The sequence below is a fragment of the Oenanthe melanoleuca genome, chromosome 7, assembly GCF_029582105.1.
Source record: "Oenanthe melanoleuca isolate GR-GAL-2019-014 chromosome 7, OMel1.0, whole genome shotgun sequence".
In the NCBI taxonomy this organism is placed as follows: Eukaryota; Metazoa; Chordata; class Aves; order Passeriformes; family Muscicapidae; genus Oenanthe; species Oenanthe melanoleuca.
In genome coordinates, this window is record NC_079341.1 from 17,064,607 (window position 1) to 17,089,820 (window position 25,214).

At 40.0% G+C, this 25,214-nt stretch overlaps 1 protein-coding gene across 2 annotated transcripts in view; it reads right to left on the reverse strand.

The window, feature by feature from the left end:
* Positions 1–25,214, reverse strand: part of MAP3K20 (mitogen-activated protein kinase kinase kinase 20) — an 89,023-nt gene that overhangs the window by 16,427 nt on the left and 47,382 nt on the right. The window contains exons 10-16 of one of the 2 annotated variants that reach the window (XM_056495927.1): positions 21,419–21,525; positions 15,714–15,849; positions 5,085–5,129; positions 4,172–4,202; positions 3,913–4,052; positions 2,712–2,774; positions 1,629–1,721 (exon numbers count right to left, since the gene is read on the reverse strand). In XM_056495927.1, the coding sequence (XP_056351902.1) occupies positions 1,629–1,721; positions 2,712–2,774; positions 3,913–4,052; positions 4,172–4,202; positions 5,085–5,129; positions 15,714–15,849; positions 21,419–21,525 (615 nt within the window). Of the gene's footprint in view, positions 1–1,628; positions 1,722–2,711; positions 2,775–3,912; positions 4,053–4,171; positions 4,203–5,084; positions 5,130–6,567; positions 11,506–15,713; positions 15,850–21,418; positions 21,526–25,214 lie in introns of those variants that run through there. The other variant, XM_056495928.1, reaches the window with a different exon arrangement.

The window sequence follows — 25,214 nt, forward strand, 5'->3', positions numbered from 1 at the left end:
CACACAGAGCAGACAGGACCAATTAGGAGCTCACAGGGAAGGCAGGAACAAATGAAAAAGGTTGTAAGAAACCTGTAGAGGTTATGTCAACACTACACAGGCCCACTGAACTAAGTCTGCCCTGCCATAACAATTCAGCTTCTGTTCCATAGACTTTGCAGAGTCTCATCTGCACATTTTGTTGTCATGGCTAAAACATCAACTCATCTTCAAACTTAAGCAGGCGTTAGTACAACATAAATTTCTCTCCAGTGCTCAGAGGTCTATTGCTCCTTCTCTTGCTCTTTCCTGGGAGTGGTTGTCCAATTCCCTGCACTATGGCTCACAGCCCATATTGGAAATGGAAGAGAGATATGAGCTTTTTCATGGACTTCTAGTTTCTTCAAGAGTTAGTTGCACATGGGAGAGAAAAATGCACACCTACTGAAAAGCAGCTGTACAGCTGCATAAGCCAACATGTATTCAGGAACACTGAGACAGTCTAAGTAATTCACAAAGTGATAAATAAGATTTTTATAGGAAAAAGAAGCACTCAGGATAAAAGAAACAAACTAAAAAAGGAAATCTCCAGACAAAAAGCTTTTTCAAATTGATGAAATTATTTCAGTATGAGTACAAGTTCCTACTAAGTTCAAACCTAAATGCTTTCTCTGCAAGCACCACCAAGTACAGAAATCAAGAGACTTCTGCAAACAATATGCCCTGAAAGCAAAGCAGCCAGATAACACAAGATGAAAGTCAGCCTCCCACAAGTTTAGGGTGGACACACAATGCAGATTTATCAAATACGAAAGGAAACAAATCCTGCTGTCACAACCCCTGATTCTAGCTCAGAAATGCTTTGCACACCATTTCCACACAGATGATTAATTCTAAAACCCTTGAACTCAGAGTCCATGGCAAGCTGGACAAAGCAAACAAAAAGCATGGGCCAAACCTCACTCTTGAGAAAAAACAATGTGGTAGAAATCCTTTGCTAGAACATCTGGAGTCATCAACGCTCCTGTTACACAGGGTGCAACGAGAGATCCTTGAACCAGCTCGGCTTGGAGCTGAGGTTCGATTAGGATGTGGCACACTGGCAATTGCTGAAGTACAGCAGTTTTGTGCAATGTGCTGCAACTACCCCTCCCTCCTTCTCCACATGTGCCCATGAGGGCACACAGTCTCCACCAGGATAAGTCCCATCCTGCCCAGCCAGCCATGCATGCCATGTATTTTCCAAACTCCTCCTGGTTGCATAAAACAGTATCTCCTTTCTGCTGAGACAAAAGGAAGTCTGTCCACCAACAACAGGCACATGTCACTGCTCAACTGTCAGTGGGTTTTTTTTTTAATAAATGGATTACCATTTCACAACCATTGGGATAAAAGGAAAAAAATTACAAAAATTACAATTTAAAAAATTGTTCACAAGGAAACAAAAGCTTTCAGCCAAAACTTTCTTTTCTTCCTTGCCTGCTCTGGGGGATAGTTCCTCAGCAATGATGCAGCCCCATCTGCCACCTTGACATTCAGTTGGCACTTTTTAAAACAAGAAGATTCTCATGCCAATTTATCTTTTGTGTCCAGAAGACTCTGGGTAAGGACTCATAACCAAACCAACTAATACAGCACTCCCAGCTTACCTTTGGACCATTTCCTGGCTTCAAGTGATAACCAAAAACAAGTTCAAGATTCACTACTTTCTCTATGCTTTCTTCAGCTCCACCTGCAGAATCCTGCCAAGAAAACAGGCAAAGGTGAGAATTCACATCTACCACAACCCACTGGGAGATGGGAGCACACCCTTTGGTGGCAGAAAGGATTTGCCTTTCAGGTGCTACCAGTCTGGCAGGCAGCAGAAAGGAGAGATCACATTCCAAGAGGGGCAAAGGCTTCTGTATGGTTTAGGGCTGGCAGCAGGTGGTAACTGGGAGATGCTGCACAATTTCTGCTCCTGGCTGAGCTGCTCTGGCACAGTGCAGTGTCCCTGCAAGCATTGTGGCAGCCTCTGACATTGGCAGCTGGCACAGCAAGGCAGAAACACTCTGACTTTCATTTTCCCTTCCAGGGAACACAGTTTTGCTATATGCAAATTTGCTTTATGTGGATTTCACTCTATAGCTGTGCAATAAATAATGAATAAAAAAGCTACTTCAGGGTTTGGGGGGTCTAGCATTCCTTGATTAGCTCACCAAATTAACTAAGGCAAATATCTGCTCTAGCAACACCAAGGTTCCAAACACTCTCTTCCTTTTGCATGGGTCTTATTACTGATATCAGAAAACTAATTGGTTAACACAAGGGTGACAAGACACTAAATCATCCTTCTCTCCTATAACATTAGCAAACTGGGGAATGATGGGCTTATTCTGGGCCAGGAGTCTGCTGTTCTTCAGTGGTGACCAGCTGGTGGCAGCAGTTTGAGGAATGGCTCTTCAAAGTAGTTTCTAATTAATGACAGCAAACAAATTGCAGCCAGTTGCCATTTAACTTAATTCTACCGGCACCATGATATAAACTTAGAACCACCTTGAAAACAACTTCTATTTTTCTATTATTTGTTCTGATGTGACCCATTGCTGTTGCTTATCTTCTGCATTTGTTACAACCCTCTGTAGGAACTGCAGCCTTATCCTCCCCTGAATGGGGGAAAAGTTGAGACATGAGAACAGTGAAATATTCATACCAGCACGAGAAACACATCTTGTATAAACAGTGAGACTTACCTTAATTAATGGTGGAAAATGAAACAGATTTAGGTAGTCATGGGTTAACTTCTCAATAGCAGTCTAGGAAAAAAAAATCAATAAAACCGGATGGCAGTTATTTAGTAACTCATCCTGCAAATACCAGCATGAAAAACAGCACAGCCCCACGTGCCCGCTATTTTCTACTGTGGATACATTAGGGCATGTGAGAAGAGTTTAAAATATAGCCCTGTTCTGGAAATTGTTGTGGTAGATTGGCCCTGGTTTGGGTTCAAAGTCAGATCTTAATCAGAGAAAGAGACGTTCAGGGACTTGTTTTTGTTGTTTTTATTTATGCTCAAATCAACCCAGGAAGCTGAGATCTTTCATTTTGGACATTATTGACTTTATTAAGTTTCAATAATTTTCCCTGTAGGAAATGTAAATTAAATATATCAGTAATGGTGTGTGGGCATGGAAAAAAATGGCTGATGAGCAAAAGGGGAATAAATCTTACAAAGCTAAATTTTCAGGACTAGCAATTACAATACAAGTATCTCTTTACTAGCAAATTGTGATGTAAAATGATTGAGACCTAACAGAATTATAGGTGTTTCTTTTATAGAATCCTTTTCCAAAGCTGGCTGCCAGAAAACTGAACTCTCTCCTGTGGCTACAGTACTAATACCATTACTGCTGTCGTGATCACATTTTCCAGACCTTGATTTTCTTAATTTGTTACAAGCATTAGATATTTAAAATACTGTTTTAAAGCAAAGTTCTAAGAGCAAAGAAACATGTCTGTCAATCAGCTTTAAAGTTGTCCAACTGAGTTTTCTTAGTCTAAATATACTTTATGCTATAAATTAGATGTGGAAGTTGAGAAGCTGAGATTTCAGTTCAATAAACTGTATTTTATCTGTTTCTCTTCCAGATAAAGAGAGCTCTCTCTGAAGATTCCCACACTCTTCTGCTGGGAGAATGGTCCTCCTAGATGAATCTGGAGCAGTACTGCCATTCAGCTCACAAGAAAATCAAGAATTAAAGAGGAGTATAAAGACAACAGCACATTTTCATGCCTCATAAAATGCTCATATCCATATGAAGCTATAATTCTGTTTATTTTAGATACCAAATATGTTCTCTATTTAGCTCTGTCACTTTTTTTGTTGCTAACACTACTGAAACCCTATAGACTCCATAATACACTACTGCAACATTCAATATACCCTGATAATACCTTTAAATGGATGATGTGTCCTCTGGAAACAATTCCCATGTCCTTTAAATCCTCTTCTTCTAGAAGAAGCAATTGCTTCCCAGTGATATGATGTTCCTTAAACAAGCTAGCATAGATACTCATTTCACCAGAAGTATCGCCTTAAGATAAAAGAGGTTATTCAGAAATCCACATGGCACTTGATTGGAGGGGGGAAAAGTGAACAAATGTATATTAATTCATAAATGTGAATATGAAATTACATATGAATAGCTTTTACCTTTTCTAGTAAGTTGCTGCATCCAGAAAAACTGCAAAAAAGAGGAACCAAACTTGAAGTTCAAATCATCAAAATCTTGTATTACAGTTATTTGGAGTTCACAAGTAATTATAATTTTTAAAACAAAATTTAAAAGTAATTCTCACTTTGGGATAAATTACTCAAGATTCACCAATGCAAGTGAATACTTCTATTTAGCTTTTCCAAACTGCCTTCCATTTTGAAGCCACCTTTCTCAGTTTACTGCCATGAAGAACTGAAACGATTGAAGCCAAAGCTGAGAAATGTCATGTGCTAAAAGGGCTGAAGTGAAGGAACCAGGGATTTTATGGTTTTTGCACTGGCTTTCCAGACAGTCCTTTGGTAAATGTCACCCAAACAACACCATGATGCACAACACACAAAGGGAGTGCTTGACAGAACATCAAAATCATTTTGACATATCACTAAGCCAGAGATAAATCACTGATGTGTCTTGTTTAGCCTTTCAACTGAATAAAAATGTAGAAAATACTGAATGCCACTATTTTATATGATAGAGACATTCTACACCCCCTAAAAAGCCCTAAACTTTTTTTCAGTTAATTGCCATCCAGGTGGCACAAGTGGGATAAAACCTTTGAATTAATTTTGTTCTGTCCAGGGTCGGATCATTGGGCACTTCCACATTCCTTAAACGAGGACCCAGGAATGCCTTCCTGGCTGCTATCAGTTCCCAGCTCCCACTGTTTTTTGGACACTGGAGAATGTAGCTGTTTTATGAAGGTAACTCATATCCTTAATTTTCTCCTGATCATTTTCAAGGGATACAAGTTTCACCAAACAATATCCAGCCTTCCCTCCCACCACACCCACTGTAACTTGTTAGAGTTCCAGCAACACAACCCTGGCCACATTAACACAAAATACTCACCACATCATCTTCGGTCCATGCACAAATATCAAAGGAGGGCAGCAACTGTGTAAGAGATACGAATTGAAAAGAAAACCATCTGACCATTTTTCTCCCCTCCACCCAAATTTTACTCTGTTGGCTGATACTATTCTGTTCCTTTTCCCCTGCAAAGTGCAGGACTTAGGCTGCAACTCATATTGATGTACTAAACCACTGGTTCACACTGATTGTGGGCTGGCTCCAATAGTGTTGGCAGTGTTAAATCGATCCTGTCCCTCTCTGCAGATAAAATCACCAGCAGATCTCCAACAAAAACAACCTAGGATGCAAAAGCAAACCATCTGATGGCAAGGGACTCTATCTGCCTCTTCTCTTCGTTCTGACAATACAGGAAGGCTTTTGCTATGGATTGGTATCACTTGATTTCTGCAACGAAAATAATGCTGGGATTATGACTCCCTCTCAAATCGTGGGTATTTCTGCAAAAGGAAGGAAAACTTTCACTGGAAAGCAGCAAAACCAGAATTTGGAGTCCAGCCACTGCAGACTGTCTTCCCACCCATGTACAGATAATTCTCTCTTGGTTTCTGCCACTGCCTTTAACCACTTCCGCAGGGCTGGAGGAGTGCAGCGCTTCCCAGCCTCCTCCTCCACTTTTTTGGATACAAGGTGATGCTAGTTCTTGAAGTACTAGGAAACCATGGAGGAATGGCTGCATTAAAAAAATTCTGGGATGATTTGAAAACTGACAGAGGAGAAGATATAGTGATTGCCACTTTACTCATTCAAGTATAGGGTATCCCAAGTGCCACTTTCCTGGCATTTTTATCCAAAGGGTTAGCATTAATTGTAGAACTGTATTTGGACAGTCAGCGTCTCCTTAAAAGCTCAATATCATGATGTAATTGTAAACTCTTTTGCTGTAGCTAACAGGGATTTATGAGAGACTCAGCTTTGTTACCCATAAGCAACCATGGCTTTGTCACCTCCTTCAGAGAGCCCTGCCACCCCCAGGCTCCCCAGACCCACCCACAGGCCAAGCATGTCCCCTAGGCAGCCCCTCGCCCCAGCACCTCCAGCTGCACACTAACAGTGACCCACAGCCTGGGCAGAGTGCTGTGGGGCAAAAGCACTGCAGGGGGCAACACTTAAGCACAAGGAAGGGCAAGTGGCAATCGTGAACACCCTCAGGAGGCCATGAGCTGTGTCTCTGTGAGTACTTATAGTCAAACTGACTGCTGCTGCAGCAGGAGCCTGGAATAATAATTTGTACAGCTGAAAAATTTACTGCAAGAGTCCAATTTTACATGTACAGTGGGTTTTTTCAGCTTTCTTCATGTTTAAATATAACAGTGGCAGAACAGTTTTGTATTATTATTTTTTTTAATGGGAGAATAAAGGAGAAATGTCACACAGTTAGTAATACAAAAAAGTGGCTTAAACCAACAGACAATAGGGAGCCTCATGGAATACCGGTGTTTTACACAGTGACACAAATGCATAAAATTTACTGTCAAAATGTTTATTGCAAAATAGAAGTTTGGAACAAAAGAGAAGCAAGGGAAAAGTTCACACCAAAAGAAAGTTTATGACACCAATCAAGGAAATTGAATACATTGTATGATTGCTTTTTGTTTGTTTGCTTTGGTTTTACACTGGAAAATCGAATCCACAGTGGGAATAAAACAAGACATGGTATGTCAAGTGCAATAAAGAGGATAACTGACACTGCAAGATTTTACCACACAGAAGTGTAACATTGCATGTTCCACACAAATGATATATTCAGTTTACAGCACAAGAGTCTTGGCATAGGCATTGCACTCAGCTTTGCTTTTTCAGAAGGGAAAATGAAGTTTTCTAACACTGTGAAAATATTTTCTGTTCGAATTCCATCAGTTCAAACCTGAAGTGTAAATAGCATAGACTCATACTATTCAGTACAAAACTTCTTCAGTAGTGCAAAAGCAAGAAATGCAGTGGACTATAACTGACTTTAAAAGGCATATGAGTATTTAGCACACAATATAAAATGTTAAAAGAAAGTTGTTGGTTCTACAGTTTTAAAATTAAATCTTCACACATCAGAAATCTCTGTGCAGATTTTACAGTGTACACTAAGTTGAAGCCTGGGGGAAAGGGGAAAGGTCTCTCCTCCAGATTCCTACCAGTGCATTTTAAGGGCTGTGAAAATTACTAAATGAATTTACTTTTTCTACATGAACATTCTACCTAGGACTGTAGTTAAAACCTCTGTCAAGTCAAGAGGTCTTATTAAAAACCTGTAAAAGCTGCCTGATTACAGATAAAGGAAGTACAGCACTAAAGACGCACAGTGCTCAGTACTTAACAGCTATATGCACACTACAGATCTATTGCTACTGCTGAGAGCCACACCCATCATTACTGCATCAGATACTTAACTCAGAACAAACACTTTAAAACCCAGAAGGAAAGGGAATCAACATCTAAGAAAACCTCTGGAATGATAAGCAAATGACGAGCCATGAACATGACTATGACAAGAGGCCGTGCCAGACCTCACCTCCAGAAAGCCCTTCCCATCCAGAGGGGACAAGCTCCCTGTCAGGGAGCACACCATACCTTAAGGCACTTGCTACTCCAAGAAATTAGTGATGTCATCGTCACAAAAATGACTAGATCAAAAGTTTTCCTTCATTAAGTCTCATTTCCATTTTTTTTTCACCACTGCTGAAGGAAAAGAAAGACCTGTCTTGGTCCCAGCTGACCATTAAGCAAGCCAAAAATCGATCCTCCTCATTCTTCTCTGAGGCCACTTACCCACTTAAGTTAATGTTTTAATACAGCAGCCTGGTAAAAACGCCAAGTTCAGGCCTGGTTCTTACCTTTCCTCTCCATCAAATGCAGCGATATAATTTTACTAGAAATACCTTCAGGCTTTATGGAAGACAGGGGAAACTGGGAACCCAAAAGGCCTGGCAGGGTCTAATGAGCTGAGAGGTGTACAAGGCACAGGAAGGCTTTTAGTGGTTTGTTCTGGCTTTGGCCCAGAGCAGCAACAGAAATGCCTTCTGGGTTTGGTTAATGCTTTCATAAGCTGACACACTACGTGGCTGTGGACTGGTGTGGAGATTTGTATAACCTGGGGATGAGACAGGCAGAAGATGGACTGGGATACACTGCAGAACAAAATCAGGTGTGGAAGATTAAATAGTCTGACCTCCTCCAATGCCCCACCATTTTCTACACCTTAATCTATTGAGTATTATTTCAGAGGCAGAAACAGCACATTGATTCTTACATATGATAAGTGGCTTGTAAACTGGAGACACCTGGTGTGAAACTATCACAGGTGAGTAAAAATGCAAATAATACCACTGTTTTTTTAGTAAGCATAGCCAATATCCTAAGTGTAACACTATCTCAACTGCATCAGAAGAGCTTGTCACATTATCACCTTATCTACAATTCAGAGGTCACCTTTGCTACTTTAAATGCACGGGAAGTTTTAAAAGAGCTTAACTTTTCCCTTAATACAGTTTAATTTGCTTTGAGAAACAACACGGGGAAAAAAGCCGAAGGGGAAAAAAAAATCCATCTTGCTTCATTAAAAAGTACTGAAATAAGTAGATAATAGAAATTCCTACAAGCACGTTACCACATTCTGATGGTATTTGCTGATATAAGTCACATCCCTGGGTAAGCACAAAACCTTGAAGACAGACTTAAACCTTGTGATGTTGTAACTACAAAAATCTGTGTCATACTACTTAAAACTATTTTTATTTCTGTAAAGATTAAGGAGTGAATTTACAAATTCAGTTAAAATCCACACAAACAGAAATGTGCATGAAGTGCTCCAAGATTGTCAAACACCAAAAAAGTGCAAAATATCAATGATAGGAACAGATTTTTCAGAGTTTTTGAATTCAAAATGTACTGAACCAAATTTTGCTTTCAGTTGTACAACCCTACACTGTTTATGTGGTACAGTAATCTATGCACAATGATACATATCTTAAGACCTAAAGTGCACACATTACATTACACAAATCCATCAAATTTTGCTGAGTGCAAAGTGGCATTACAAAAATAGTATCATTGCTGTAGGTGTTAGCAGACATAGACTTACAAAAATAGTACAAATCTACACTGGAAAAGACTATTTGATCTTATTTCCATTTCATTATTTACCCTTCCAAGTCTCTTTTTCTCCCTAAAATAGGGTTGCTTTGATGGACCTAAGAAGCCTTCTCCACCTGAGCCAAAGAAGTTTCTCCTTGGGATACTTTGGACATCTACTGCATCACTTAAATGATAATTTCATAATGAGAAAAGCTTCCAGATACAAGAGGGTTAGGTTCAAGTCAAGAGATCTGGGAGTGTTTGGAAGAAGGTTAAATGACATCCTGCAGGAACCACACATCTCAGGTGGGTCTAATCCTGTGCAAACAGAATGGAGTAGGCCAGCTTGAAGTGCAGCACTTGTGCCTTGCAGGTGACCAGATCAGTGCAGACACTTAAAGATAAAACAATTCTTTCTCACAACCCAAAGAGGGGCCCACTTTGTTTTGTTGAGTGAACAGGTAATGATTTCAGGCCTGCTGTTATCTAATGTATCCATTTTTCTCTAAGCTATCCACACAACACCATAATATGTAGGTTAGAGCTATGTAACAGGCAAGTCTATAATTAAAGAAGCCACTCAAAAACAGAAGTTTTATAAAAGAAATCCTTCCAGTAATTGAGAATGGAATTTTGATGGCTTATTCCCACTACTGCTGAACTACACAGTAACATTTTTCTTTTGAAATGCTGCCCTTCTTCCTTGGCAAATATTTTACAACATTTTCCTTTCTAACCTGCATCTGTGTTCGCACTGGTTTCCCTCCCTCCTTCTGCATCACCACTAAAGGGGTCATCAGGAGAAACATCCTCACTGCTCTCAATGTAAGTGCCTGGCAGGTAATTATTGCACCAGATTGTTACACACTGAATTTTATGGTAAGCTGTAACAGCAGTGACAATACTTTAAAAGTACTGTAGCTGCAAAAAATAGTTATGCAGAGACTAGTAAATATTCCTGACATTACCGCCAGATTTTACTATGTAGAATTTCCACAAGCCACAGGAGTAGGGCCCAAGCTGAAATGTCACAGTAGCTTCTCTTTGTCCTTTCCTAAGGATGGCACACGCTGTTTAGCACATACAACAATCAAAATTTACAAACACCGATTTTTGCTCTCAGGTACAAGAATAAGTCCATCAAAGTTAATGAGGCTTCATGGATTCACATCAACATAACTGAAAATTAGCTTCTAGATCACAATATCTGATAATAGATGCAGAGGTCTGATTGCAGTTTACTTTGGGAGAGTCAATTATATACACATGCACATACACGTGAGGGAGGAAAAAAAGAACATTTATACAAATCATCTACTAATAGGGATTATCTGGGTTCTGCTGCTATTCAGTTTTTAAATTATATCTTTAACCAACCCCTCCCTTCCCCCCCATCCCCAACTTCTCTCTTCCTGGAAACCTATACATGACTTCCCACAATGTTGCCTTGAAAAAGGCTGTAAATTAGAAACACAGCAAACCTCTTCACTACAACAGTAAGAAAGAATGGATGTAGAGAATAGCAAATTTGGAAGTACAAGCATATTCATGTGACTTACAATTAAGGGGGTAAGGGAAATGACAAAAGACACAAAAGAAAAATTTGAAGTACATTAATGGCATTGAAGTTTCTCCCAGTGTTTCCAGATCTTAAATTTATCAAGCCATAGTTTCTGTAATCAGGCACTAGGAATTATAGATAGAATCATAAAATAGTAATTAATAATCTCAATTAGCTGGGAAAGTTTAGTTCCAAATTTCATCAAAGTAGAAGTAAGTCGGCACAATCAAAACAAAAACATATCTTTCTACATACAAATATGCTCATCCTGGTAAATAGCATTGTTGTTTGTTTTTTGTTCTTTTACAGGATTTAAACAGACCAAACTGACAGGATTCTTGTTCTAAAACTTTATTGTTTTGCTTTGCTAAAACGATTTCAGGGTTAATTCTACAACTTATTTCATTCGCTGCTATCATCTGTGTCATCAAAATCATCATCATCATCATCGTCATCTGACCAGTCGAATTCACTGAAACCCAAAGCCATGTTGATTTTCTTCCCTTTTCTCATAGAGGTGGTTTTAGAAGAATTCTTTTTGGCTTGCATGTTTATCTGCATTCCAGAATGCAGGACAGATCCTGCTTGGTTCAGAGAGAAGATATCCCCAAAGCCCGTCATCATCAAGGCCTTCAGACTTTGGTTCATGCCAGCTACCTCCCCGTTACTTGTTGCTGTGATCTGACATGACATCTCTGCACTGTTTGACTCCTCTGTTTTAGATTCAAAGTAAGACTCCTGAGACATTCTTGCAGCAAGAGGTAAGAAAAACTATTTAAAGGAGGAAAGGACAGAGCAAAAGTGAAAGTTAGAACCAATTTAAAAATCAAGGAAAAAGACACCACCAGATTAGTCAGCAATCAACAGAAAGCATACGATTAGTGAATCTTAACATGGAGGTCAAGTAAGAATTCATTAAAACAGATAGAGTCCTTCTGGGGTCATTGTTCTTAAACCAAAGTGCAAAATCACTGAGTGGCATGGCAAGAACCACAGGCAACAGAGCTTTCATGACAAAAGAAGGTTCACACTCTTCAATCCTTCATTTTGTACAGCACAAAACAGACTATGACATTTCCCAAACAGGTGCACTGGTTCTAAGGCAATTGGAGTTGCTTAATTCAACCTTTCAGGATTGAAGAATAAATCAGGTAAAGACCAGAGAATCCAAACAAGATCTGCAATTTGATGCAGAAGCAGCAGCCCCTAAATATCAGAAATGAAAGCAGCAGCAGACTGGTTTATGCTCAAAAGGAGATAAAAGGGTCACCCTGCAACAGCCACAAACAGAAGTGAGTCTCTCACCAATGCAAAGGACAGGAGAATTGGCCTCCAGCCTGCACCAGCACCATGCCTTCAGAAGCCATCCCAGGGACAAGCAGGCAGGGGAAGAGGGAGTGGTTTGGGTCAACTTGTCAGTTTCTTCAGCCTTTTTTTTTTTCCTTTTTTTTTTTTTTTTTTTTTTTTTTTAATTTAGTGGTATCAAGAGACATCTGTAAATTGGTTGTACATCATATTAAATTTCTGCTAATCTTCACCTACAGACAATAACATTCTCCTGACCCAGTCTGTTTGTAGCAACAAATGAAATATGCCCTCTTCAGGTAAATGATTAATGCCTCTTCAGAGTGGCCAGGCTAGTAACCTCTGTGACATATCTGCCTGTTTCACAGGGAATAAAACCCAGGAATTTCACCCTAAATTAAACCTACTTGTCATGGGGTGTAAACTGAGACACTACTAAAACAACAGCAAAGGAGCTGTGCATAAACACCAGCACTAGCCTTTCTTTCCAAAGCATTTGTAAAACTACCTATCCAAAATTCATGAGTTTTCATATGTATTTCATATGTATTTTAACCTAATCAGAAAACTGACTGAAGAGTCAATGGCAGTTGATCACAACAGGTTACAGAGGTGATTATGGTGATGCCTTGGTAAGAGGCTTCACAGCCAGGGTTGCTCAAAGAGTGACCATTTCTTGGTAAAACCACTTACATTGACTAATTTTCTATCATTAAAAAAGACAGTATCTGTCTTCTGTTTCACTTGAGCTTTCCCTGCTTACACAGACTTACTATTTGTGGTTAAGTAAAGTTAGTGATCAGGGTTAAAGAAACCAAAATAAAACTAAGAAGTTGGGATGACGGGGTGCCGTAAGTACTCTTCATAAATCCTATCGCTATGTGATGAAAGAACCTGCAGCTAAGCCTCTGCACACCTGGCTGTACAAAAACCCCCAGTTACACCATCAACAGCATGCTAGCTGGATCAAGGATTAGCAAAAGCTCTTCCTGATAAAAAGAAGGAATCTTTTAAAAACAAGACCTAGTACACAGCACACACGCTTCATTCCCAGGTAGTTACAGTCATTTTAGATCCACAGAACATCCCCTGACATATGGGAAGAATTCCCTACAAAAATCAACAAAGCTGCAAATCAGCTTTCCACTAAAACACCTTTTTAGGTCATTGACTGTTCAATGTCTGAGAGTGGGTAAGCTGTGAATGGCTCATCTTGCAAGTCATAATCGCTTTACTTCCTCCATATTTTGCCATCTAGTTATCTGGAGAATTTAAAGAGTTTGTTGGGACAGGACAGGCCCTATAATGACACACTGCATATGATGACTATCAGAAGAGACTCTTAGAAATGGCTGGGACCCACCAATCTCTCTAAATTTCATGGTTCTTAATGACAACGTGCAAGTACAGGGCATCACAAGTGATATATGTATTTCATGTGTTGCTCACTGTCTTCCTCTAAATAAGATGCTCATCTTAGCTACATACACTACCCTTGTAAAGTCAAATCTTCCTTCAAGAGAAGACTCCCATTTCACAGCAGATATGGATATATTTTACTCCATCAAAATGTTCCAGATTCTCTTGTGCTAGAGGCTCTTGGATATGTGCACAAAGGAATTTGCAGAGATCAGACTCAAAGGTGTGTCTGTTGTATAAGATACAGCAGAAATAGGATGAAAACAAGAGCAGGGAGAAATGCAGAGAAGCATTTCTAAATATTGGCTTCATCCTTCCCTCATGCTGATATGTGTGAAGCTACACTTTACTCTTTGGAGCAGGAGCAGCCTGCCACTCATAGTTACCTACCCTGCAGGATGAAGCTTTTACCAACCCTGCAACACTGGAGAATTAAGTGGCAGAGACAACTTAGCTGTTCCCCTGTCACTTGGTTTAAGTTTCCACTCCTGCACACCACTGTTGGCCTCTGGTCTTTGCTGCAGATCCAAGTGAAGAGGTGACTGCAGAACACAGAGCAGGGAGAAGACTACCAGCTAAGACACAACGAGGCCTAGTGCTGGCTAAGAACCAGGTTTATACCTCGTGGGAACTCTAAGATATGTCTGGTTACCATATCTTTACTCCTGCTTTTATAGTCAAGACAGTTTAAAGTCAAGCACTGCAGCTCCCTGTTGTAACCCTCTAGTTTGATGCTGCTGAGCAGACACTGTCTGAACTAATGGAGGGAGACAGATGCATGACTACCAAAGGTTACAGTTTGCAAACAGAATGCCCAAAGATATTTTGCAAATGATTTACAGCTATGAATTTACAATATAGTTGTATGTTTAACCAGTTCTAAGAAAAAAAACAATCCTCCTTGAACAAACCCTCTTTTTTCCAGAATGCCAAATTTTTTCCAATAAAAGGGCTTTTTAAAAAATACATTCTCTGTAACAGTTCACTTAATGTATGGAAAAAACAAACTATTTCTCTAACAGAAGAAATTACATTTATATGCAATAGTAGAGTTGGGTTAATGTTATGCAGAAAGACAGTTCATGCTTAGCACAATAGGCCTTAGCACAATGCTTTATTCTTGCAGCAATGCCAGCTCTAAGTGAAAAGTACAAGTCATAAGCAAGTACAGCATAAAAAACCCTAGGGCCCTGCTGGTGAAAAGGTTTGCTCATTAAGGCTGTGTCTCATGCTGTGCTCAGGATAGAGGATGGCCCACAGCTCAGTTACTGGAATCTTGCAAGTGTTAAAGCAGGCATACAGACATCTACTGAAAACATACAGAATCCGCACACAGGAAAACATTTATTCTCTGTGATTTCATTACTGCATGTTCGCAGCTGGAACATAAATGCAACTTCATTCAAAGAACAGCAATAAGCTATGTCTTAAAAACAAGTAATATGTAAATGGGTCTGGCTGGAATCAAGGTTATAAGTAGGATAAAATTGTGCATAAGAAAAATCATAACGCTACTGCAATCTCAATTTGTTATTTGTTTTAGCTAGTGCTCTAAAAACAAGCAGGTATCACAGTATTTTTTTAACAACTCTGTTGTATTATGTCTCGCCATGCACTAACCCTGTGGTCCTCCCTCTGCCAATCAGTGGTTTAAGAGCATGGTATTTCATTAAGAAATCCAAGATAATGCAAGGAAGGCTTTTTGTTCAATTTACTAACAGAAATGTGGGAATTCTACTGGCTGGTAACTGGCCAGTCAGAGTTATGTTAACAATAATTATTAACAAAACCTTAAATAAATACATCAAATTTTGACCCCCTTTTCACAGAATGGGGATTTGCTTCTTCTCAAAGAAAAAGAACAGAATCAAAAAAATCTGCGTAAGTTTCACAACCTGCCTTCTGAAAGATACAAATGATTCTTACATTTAAGACCAAACCCTGCATTCTATAAAGTCAACAACTTCCTAGTTGAAAAAAGAATTTATTGAATGTAAACAACTTTTAAAGCTGAGAATTCTAAATAAAACAATGGGACGCTACTTGAAATGCCACAATATGAACTATCAGTAATATGTGGTATCTAATGCATTAGATAAAATTAAAATATAAATTGTTATCTGGAGTAATGCAATAAAATTGGCCCGAAGGAACAACTAAAAACAGGAGCACTACTTTGGTATATCTTGAGATTTATATAGACAAAGCTCCAATATTCCTGACACAAGATGAAAGTTGAATTATTGTCTACTTACAGGAGTATTTGATTGTTCAGTTAACTTCTGCTCCCACATCTTCAAACGTCTCTCCCGTTCCTTTAGTTCCTGCTCTTTAAAGCTCAGATCACGCTCCAGTTTCTTTAGTCTCTCTAAGGTTGCCTCAATTTCACATCTGCACGGAGACAATTTGTTACGTCTTGTCTTTTCCTGACAGATATAAATTGTTCATAATTCTCACTTGAATGTTAATTAAATGTGAAAGGCTGAAAAGTACAATACTAACTCAAGCAGCTCATTTAATTACCAAATGCAGTCTTTCACAGCTTTAGGAACAAATTGTAATGTTTATACTTCAGAACAACCACAATACCTTCAAGTTGAAGAAAAATAACATTTAAAAGAGTAAAATACCATATAACAAAAACATTTTAAAAATGAAAATACCTTCTTTTCCCCCAACATCATGAAACATAATCTGATCCATAAAGCAACTGCATTAAGAACTGGTAGTGGGACAAGCATTAGCAACACCATACAGGCAGTCCAAGAAGCCCGTTTCTCTGGGTTTATACTATAAATAATATTCAGACTTACACACAAAATGTTCAGAAGCATTTTGTGGGAGAATGTTTTCCCCACTTGCCTTCTTATTTCTTTTGGTGAAGATACAAGAGCAAAAATACAAGCTGCGATAGGAGCCATCCCTGCAAATGGTTACAAATACAAACTTCTCAAGTTTGAAACAGTTGTGAAAAGGATGTGACTTACTTTTCTCCCCTTCTCACCATACATGCAAAGTTATGAAAAGCAGTAAGAGCAAGAAATGAAGGAAGTATTCTAAGAAAGCTTCAGATAGTATCTTTATTTGGTTCCACTGTAACAAGGTAGTTTCCTTTGACATACTTTCTGATGGATGGTATATTTTAAACACATGAACTGAACTGCTCTTGGAAAAGAGTTTAACAGGTTCTGCACTACATACATACACTGAAGGTGAACAACAATTCTGTCACCAGATTCAGACATATATTTTGCTTGTGGGGAACCAAAGAAAAATCCTCAATTAGTGTCAGAGGTTGTATTTGCATTTAACACTTCTGTGCCTGTTTGGGAGATGGTGCACTGCCTGCCACCTGTATCCTGACAGTTCTGGGAAGTCAATCACAGTGTTTTGTTTTTCTCCATGAAAAAGTAAACTTCTAAGAAGACAAGAGATCCTAAAGAGAGCTCCAAAGATAGCTATTTGGACTCTGCAATGCCAAATATTCTGCTCCAACTTCCACATTATTTTTCTTTGAGTCTACCATGCTTAATTCTACTGCAGAAATCAGCCACCTGGGGGCAAAGGCATTTATCACACTTGAGTCCTGCTGAGTGAGCTGTCCTATGTGGTGGTCAGAACAAATACCTTTCATAATTACCATGCTTCAGGTTTCAAGAAAAATTATCATATTTAGGCATGCATAGATTAAGATTGATCCATGTGCTGGGTAGAAAGTGGTCACACATCATAATAAAGAGACAACAAGGGAACAAACTAAAAGGCACTGGACCAAAAATCAGAAAGTGACTCCTCCCCAGACACCCATATCCCTCATAAACCCTTTCTGTCAGGTGCAACACAAACTATGCTATCTACTGTGGAAACAGCAGTTTGAGGGCAGTTGCAAGCACTGCTTTTCTTAGTTTGTCTCTCATCATCGCTGCTACTTACACACAACTCTATAATTTTTTAAATATGTAAATTACATTCTCTTATAAAATAATATTATGCACTAGGGGAGTCCTGGTAACAATAGTTTTCTCACTGTCAAAAGTCTGTTTTGTACTGTAATTATCTCTCTTCATTAGACAGAAACTTCTCTTATAATAAAAGGTTAGTCTGCAAAAACAGTTGCATTCTGAAAAATAATTCCACTGCATAATGAAAGTGTAATTAAAGAGAAAGCTACTGTACATTGCCCAGTTAATGAGTCTTACTCCATAAATGAAGCAGCTTGAAACATTATACATTGTAGGGCATGTGGATTTGTTTGCTTCTGTAGTGTGAGTTTACTGGTTTTTCCAGAAAAATTTCACTCTGTAACACTGAGGAACAAATACTGCATTACTAGAAACTATAATGATAAACATTCACAGATTAAAAACAATGACTGGCATTTCTTTACATGTCTTGAACTGCTAATACACTAATATAAGTATCACTAGTAAACTATTTTAATCATTGGAGCAGCTACTCGTGGAGAGAGGATGGAAGGAAAGCTGCAGCTAGTATATATGACTAAATGCAGATAAATGTGATCTCTCATTGAACTGAAACATCATTACTTCTACAGTAATTTTTCTGATTGTAATAGGAGTGACTTGAAAAAGGGCTCCAAAAAGATCACAGAATAGGGCAGACCTATGCAACTCAGGCATAAGGCAGTGTCCTAATTTTATTAATAAAATGTGCCAAATAGGCAGTTTCCAGTTAGGAAAGAAGACACTGAATTATTTTAAAGAAAAACAGAACAAGCAGATCAAAATATTAATATAAAAGCTAAGACCAGAAAATGCTGCAAATAGGACCACATCATATAGGTAAGTCAAAGAATCATCTGTTTTATTAACTCCAGTGGTTATGTACAGACTCAGCCCACTCTCAGTTTTCATGCCAGCTACTCAGTGATACTGAAGACTCCAGTTACTTGCTGTTACAGCTACAATTTTGGCATGTCTATACAAAAAGAACCTCAGCTTGCCTTTTTTTAAGAGTGGGGAAAAATGCAATCCAGCTTGCCTGAGCTTTGATTTGGTTTGGTAAGTGTAGTATCTGGATCATTAATTCAGAGGTCCCTCAAAGGAACAAGCATAATTTTTGCTTTTCCCAAGCCCATCCTTCTCCAGGGCTCTGATATCCAGGCTTCATTAAAATTCCCTATTTTGTGGTAATACATCTCATTCTTTCCCTGCTGCTAGTTCCACTATCTCTTTGCAAATCACTATGAGATAAAAAAACATGGAAAAAAATCATCAGTAAAAGCTAAGATTTTTCAATGCAGAAGTTAAAATACATTAAACTTCTGGGAAATTGTTTTTAGTAACAAATTTAGTCTCTTAGTTTATCCTTTGGGATCACTTTATGCATCTTTCATCTACTTCAGGTGGCAAATTTTTGGCATACTTTCAGTTTATTGGCTAAACATTCATGAAAGCTTCCATTCAGACACAACTTTTGCATCAGGGTGGGAAGCTGCTACCAGAATTTAGACAGGAGAGCACCCCTCCAGCTTCCAAGCAAGTGCCCACTGAACACTGTGTTTTCATTTTGGCTCAACTAAAAAGTCATTTTTGCTTTCAGGAAAATCAAGTCCCATCACCAATTTTTATTTTCTCCACATTTCTTTGTCTCCAAGTCATTTATTCTTCCAGAAAAAATGCCACATTTATTTTTAACACAAGTCTCCATGGTAAGAACTTTTTTCATTACTTGATAATACCAAAGAGCTTTGTGTTGCTGCACACGTTTTGTTGTTTTTAACATCTTTTCAGACATTCCTCATCTGAGAAACTCAGGTGTATCAAAACAAAATTTGCAAGAAATACTTGGGTCACTTGAGTCACACTTCAATAAATAGATTAAGTAAAACAATGTTTGTTACCAAATGTCAGCTAGCACAGCTTTTATTTCGCTATATTGGCAAGAGTTAAGTAGTTATTCACTTTTCCTAAAGGCATTTGAATATTTGTTCATGATACCTTAAGTTTTAGCTTATATATTTTTCAGATTCTGTACTGCCTTAGAGTGTGGCTCTGAACTTCACATAAAGCGTTAGCACTTTCTCTTCACAGTTTAGTTAGACAAAACAATCAATTTCCAGCTCAAGAACCAAGGACACCATTACAGCTTTAGGCCCAAAAAGTGTGAACAACAGCAAAGCAATCTAGGAGGATGGGACTTCATAACCTGAAGCTGTAATTGGACAATTAATCCCAATGTATGGATGGACCAAAACTTATAAAAATGTGAAAACATGACCAGGATCCATTTTGTGTCCATCTTCGGTAGAGCCACAGCCAGGCCTTGTACATGCCAAGGTGTAACCTTTGAAGGCCTTTTAATAAATACCTACTTTATTCATTTAACACTGTCTTGCTTCTGCCTTCAGGTAGCCTTCTTAGGCATCACTCATCTTTTAATATTTGTTATAAGAAATCCCTCACGATGGTGTACTTTTTTTCCAACCCTCCTTGTTCTGTCTGCTGTAACACCCACCACACGATGCTCAGAGTCTGCATAAACAACGCTGTCCATGAAGTTGGGGCACTTTAGGTACCACCATGAGTGCCAGGCCCCGGAGCAGGGCGGCTCGGCCCCGCGGGGAGGGCAGCGGCAGGGCCCGGAGCAGGGCGGCTCGGCCCCGCGGTCAGGGCAGCGGCAGGGCCCGGAGCAGGGCGGCTCGGCCCCGCGGTCAGGGCAGCGGCAGGGCCCGGGGCAGGGCGGCTCGGCCCTGCGGTCAGGGCAGCGGCAGTGCCCGGAGCAGGGCGGCTCGGCCCCGCGGTCAGGGCAGCGGCAGGGCCCGGGGCAGTGCCCCGGCGGGGCGGCCCCGCGGGGCGCAGTGCGGCGCTGCCGCCAGCAGATGGCGCGCAGCCCCCGCCGCCCGGCCGGGCCCGGCCCGGGTTATTTATACCGCGCCGCGTGACCGGGGCCGTCCCAGCTACAGCTCAGTTTTTCCACTCGCCCCATTAAAATCTACGTCTTGCCTTTCCTGGCAAGGCAGAGGAAGAACCGCGGGATTGCCGGGCTTGACACAAGCCCCATTTCCATGTGCTCTTCCCCATCCTCCACCCTGTCCCGGTTTCTTCGATGCAGGGCATCTTTCGGTATTTCTGCTCCCTGCTTATTTGGCATAAAGCCAACGCTTCTTAATATAGACTGAGACACGATCATCTGCAAAAATCATCTCCCTGTGCAGATCTGCTTTCAATATTCCATCTCAAACAGAAGGCTGTACTGGGAAGCAGCAAGTTTTCTAACACACAAATAAACTTCAGGGACAGGTTTTGAAGTTTTGGCACATCCCAAAGAAGAGGCTGGAAGTTTTGCTGCAAAACTGTAATGTAATCAAATAGTCTCAAACCTCATCTCTATTTACAATCATTTATGAATAACAATTACAATCAGCAATAGCTAAAATCATATGCTCAAGCAATGCTGGAACACTATGTAAAAACAGGACTGGCCTGGGCATATGCTGGACATGTGAACACACAGTTGATACAAAGGAGAGAACACATAAAATATGGCAGAATGCACACAGAGGTTTGGCTTGGAAGGGGGGGTGGGGTTTAGGCCTGTTATCTTTTTTCGGTTTTAATATTAACATCACCAATACCCTTTCTGTGAAAATGGCATCAAACCTACATGTTATCTGAGTTCTTTTGCCCCCACACTATTGACTGAAACCTTGTAATTGGTTTTAAGATGTGAATCACAAAACCATAAATACCATGATGCCTAAACCAGTGTAATAATAAATATAGGGTACAGCTAAGTGCATTGGCTCCTAATACAAGTTTCGCAACATTCTGGGCATTCCTGAAAAACAACAAGGTAAGTTACGTTCTAAAAATACTTCAAGCACGCATATTTTCTACCAGTACATCACTGGAGTGTGATGTCTTTCTGAAAAAAAAACCCACTCATACCATTTCAATGTAAAACCACATTATATCATCTTGGAAGAAAGATAACTTACCTCCACTCCGCCTTGTTATGCAGGAATGAGTTACACTGGTCTGGAAGGTTGCTGTCATTTGACATAGATTCCAGGATTGAAATAATCTGCTTGAAAGATGGTCTTTTCTGAAGAAAAAAGAAAATCAAAACAGAGCATTTGCATTATACAGAACTACTAAAACTATCTGCAGGAATTTTTCAACTGAAACACCACAATTAACAGAAGTGACACACTTCTTTCTGACCACAGCATCCTTCAAGAGGGCTGTAAGTCTGTAAATGGCTTCTTTTTGTTCTTCCATTAGAGAGAAGTTTGAGAAGAGTCACAGAGGCTAGTAGGACTCAAGCCTTTAGCTGTCTCAAATGTCTACCAGTAAAACAGTGTTAAACATTAGAATCATCAATAATCATCTAGATTCTTAATTTGAAAGAATAATTTTTCTCAAGCTAAGAGGGAAAATGCTTCCAAATAGAGAAGGCTGGACCATCAGCAACTGATAATTATGCAGATGGCCTTTTACAGGTATTAATGTAAACTTTTTGGTGTGTGAACAAGCCATTTAGCTGCCTCTCAAAACCAGGTATCTGGCTGCAATTCCCCTCTTGCAGAGGAGATACTTTCAGAAAAACTCGCACTTAGCTACTTCAGGAGCAGCCAGGGAAGAAGTGAAGATGGAGGCTAGGGAAGGATGTCTTGCCTGGCAGCTAAGCTTACATTAGTGCACTCTGTGCTCTTCTGTCCTGGGCTCATTTACTGAACTTTCTGTTCCAGGGCTCTCCATCCAAGACCCACTGTGCTCACAAGTCAGAAAGACCAGTTAAAACTTTTCTGTTTATTTTTTTTAATTCTTTTTCCCTTAGTCCCAAAGGGAAGCTATAAAGTAGGACAATAACTGAAAACTGAAAAAGCCAGTTAAATGTGTTTCTTGAAAGAGTGCTGACTCTGTTAGTCTGTTTGACAGACCCCAGACAAGGTTGAGACAAAAGGTTGAAACAAAATGTAGATACATAATAAGGGGATGATGCACATTCTCTCTCTACCGTGCCTTTAATTATACCATTTCTGCTAAAATTACAGATGCCGCAATTAAAACGTGCATTTTAATTTGGGAGCACAAAAACAATTAGGAACAATGCTGAGGTGTCTCTCTTAGGAAGATCCAAGTGATTTCCACATTATAAAAGACAGACAATTTCTTTATTTTAAATGTCAAACAGCATGAAAAAGTGTCAAATGCATAACAAAAAAAGAGACAAGCTCTCTTATACTGTAACGCTGCACTATTCGTCTGTAACTGGAGGCTTTGTCTGTCATTTTTTGGTCCACCTCCGTGATTTCAGGCAACGGGCAGTTCAGTGAGCTACACGAATTTTCTTTGCCCCAGCCATGCTTTTCCCAGCCACAAGTGCTTATACAGTTTGCTCCCCAGACCAGCATGCAGAGAGCAGCACACTGGGCATGCAGAGCTTCACAGCAACAGGTACCTGTCATGCAGCACGTTGCTTGCACTGGTGACATAGTCCCAGTATGGAAACCAGCAGGGTCCCCCTGCCTTTACAGGGGGCTGGGGAGGCAGGTGTCCTCCCCTCCACATGCATGATGGTGCTGGACCTGCCAGAGCTGAGCAGATCCTCTGAACACACCCTGGGAAGAGCCTGAACTTCCCCAGGTCAGGAGTGTGCTGCACTGGGCGCACAGATCATAAAATCCATCCGTGGCACCACCACCACCAACTCCAGTGCAATTTTGGGGCAGAAGAACCTTTGACTGGCCTTCATCCTTTTTGTTGCTAAAGCTGGATTTCTTGTATCCACACCAGTGGATGTGAACTGTTAAGGGATTCAAGGGCCTCCCAAATGGTGAGGAACTGCCAGACAGGAGATAGTGGCTTCCTGCAATTTACCAGGGTACTGCAACTGCTACACATTGTCCAACAGACTGGCAGGTACATAATGTGCCTATACAAATCAAATTCTATTTTCAGGAAGACACCAAGGGAAAACATTTCCATGCTGAATTATCTACAATATTTTATGGACTATCCAGGATCATTTACAAAACACATCTATGATTTTTGCTTGCTCCTTCTTTCTCAGGTGTATTCTGGGAAGTTGTAGGGCCAGGCTGATACTAAGTGGGCACAGTCAATGCTACTGTCAGGCTTGGCTGAAGCAACCAGAGTGGAGACAATGACAGAGAAAACAGGGCTTCTACTAAAGGCAGGCAAAAGGATCAACCAGGTGATTTGGGAGAAGCAGCCACAATCTCTCGGTGGATTCTGCACTACAGGCGAAGGAGCTGCTGAGCTGGTGCAACTGGAGCTGGAACAAATGCAGAGTCACACAGTACTGCCAAAGTACTGTACATTCTGGCTGTGCAAATCCTGTAAACAGCCAGCAGTTACCCTGCCAGCTTTGCAGCTGCCAGGTTTACAGGTAACAGCTTTGCATGGAGACAAACCTGACAGGAAGGCACAAGGCACAAGCCTATACTGTCATGTGGATTTTGTTGGTTTCTTGCCCCTAGGAAAGGATAATTTCAGATTTAATAAATGCACTCTAAATGCAGAGTGATACCTTGGTTAAAACTGGCAAGAAGTGATTTGTGAAACTGGGAGCCTGAGCTGAGAAACTTTAAAAAAAAAAATCTTCTTTTCAGTGGATAACTGCTTAGCACTTTCTAGAAAGCCCTTATAAGGGATTCTTAAAATATCAAGGCATGAGTCGCCTTTGAAAACTGTTTCCCTTTATATCTGTTATGTCTCATACTGAAATCTTTAAAATATATGCCCCTCTAGAAATAATTCTGGCTAATGTTTTCATTGTTTCCTTCCACTCAGTATTTCTTACTGAATAGGTCTGTATAAAACCAGGATATTTAATCCATATGTCTTTCATTTTTTGTTTCTTCTCTGTTCCCAGATTTCTGATTTCCATTAAAATACTCTATAATTTACAAACATCTTTGATGTGGAGAGAAAATAAAGGAACAGATGAAATGAGAAAGAATTATTCACCTACTTCTCTAAAGCAAGTAACCCCAGTAAACAAAGACATCAGCGATGAGCAACCTTGTTTCTACAATTACCTAATACCTAAGCAAAAGCACCTTGTTTGGTAGAAATTTTAAGATGTGAACTATTTGTTTCAACCACCAGTTTAAACTGCATAAAGACTACCATTTCAAGTATCACATGGAGCACTAGAGATATTTTTCTCCACATGAAGAAATTCTTAAGAATTCAAAGCAACGTTAATAACTCTGTCTTTTCCCATGAAGAAATTATGGTGTGAGCAGTGTCTGACACTCCAGCTGCTCTGCAGCAGCTCTCCAAGTGTATTCCTTAGCCCCATCATAAATGCATATCCCTCATTTCTTAGGGGCAAGCTACCTTTTTGTGGGCTAGAAGTATGCACCTTAGCAACTGCTTTTGAGCAGCTGACATACTCAAGCTCACCCCTGCTTGACCTTCAGTATCTTGTTCATGCATCAACGATCTGATTTTCTGAAGCTAATCCTGGCAAAAAGGGAATGTTACACAGAGCAGTATTTCAGAGGAGCGTGCTCCATCTTTTGGCTCATGCAGGCCACACAGCCCTTTATCAAAGCATTTTGAGAGCTGTAAGTAGCGAACCTTTCCCAGCACGTGACTGAATAAGTCAGTCACATGTCCAAACTGTGACCACAGATTACTCCATTTCAGTCATGTGAACAAAGCTGTAATTGCCTAACAGAAGAAGAGCTGCATGAAACAAACTAGCGAAGAGCAGACTGTCAGAAAAACCCCATCTCACATGAGATTCACACTTTGCAG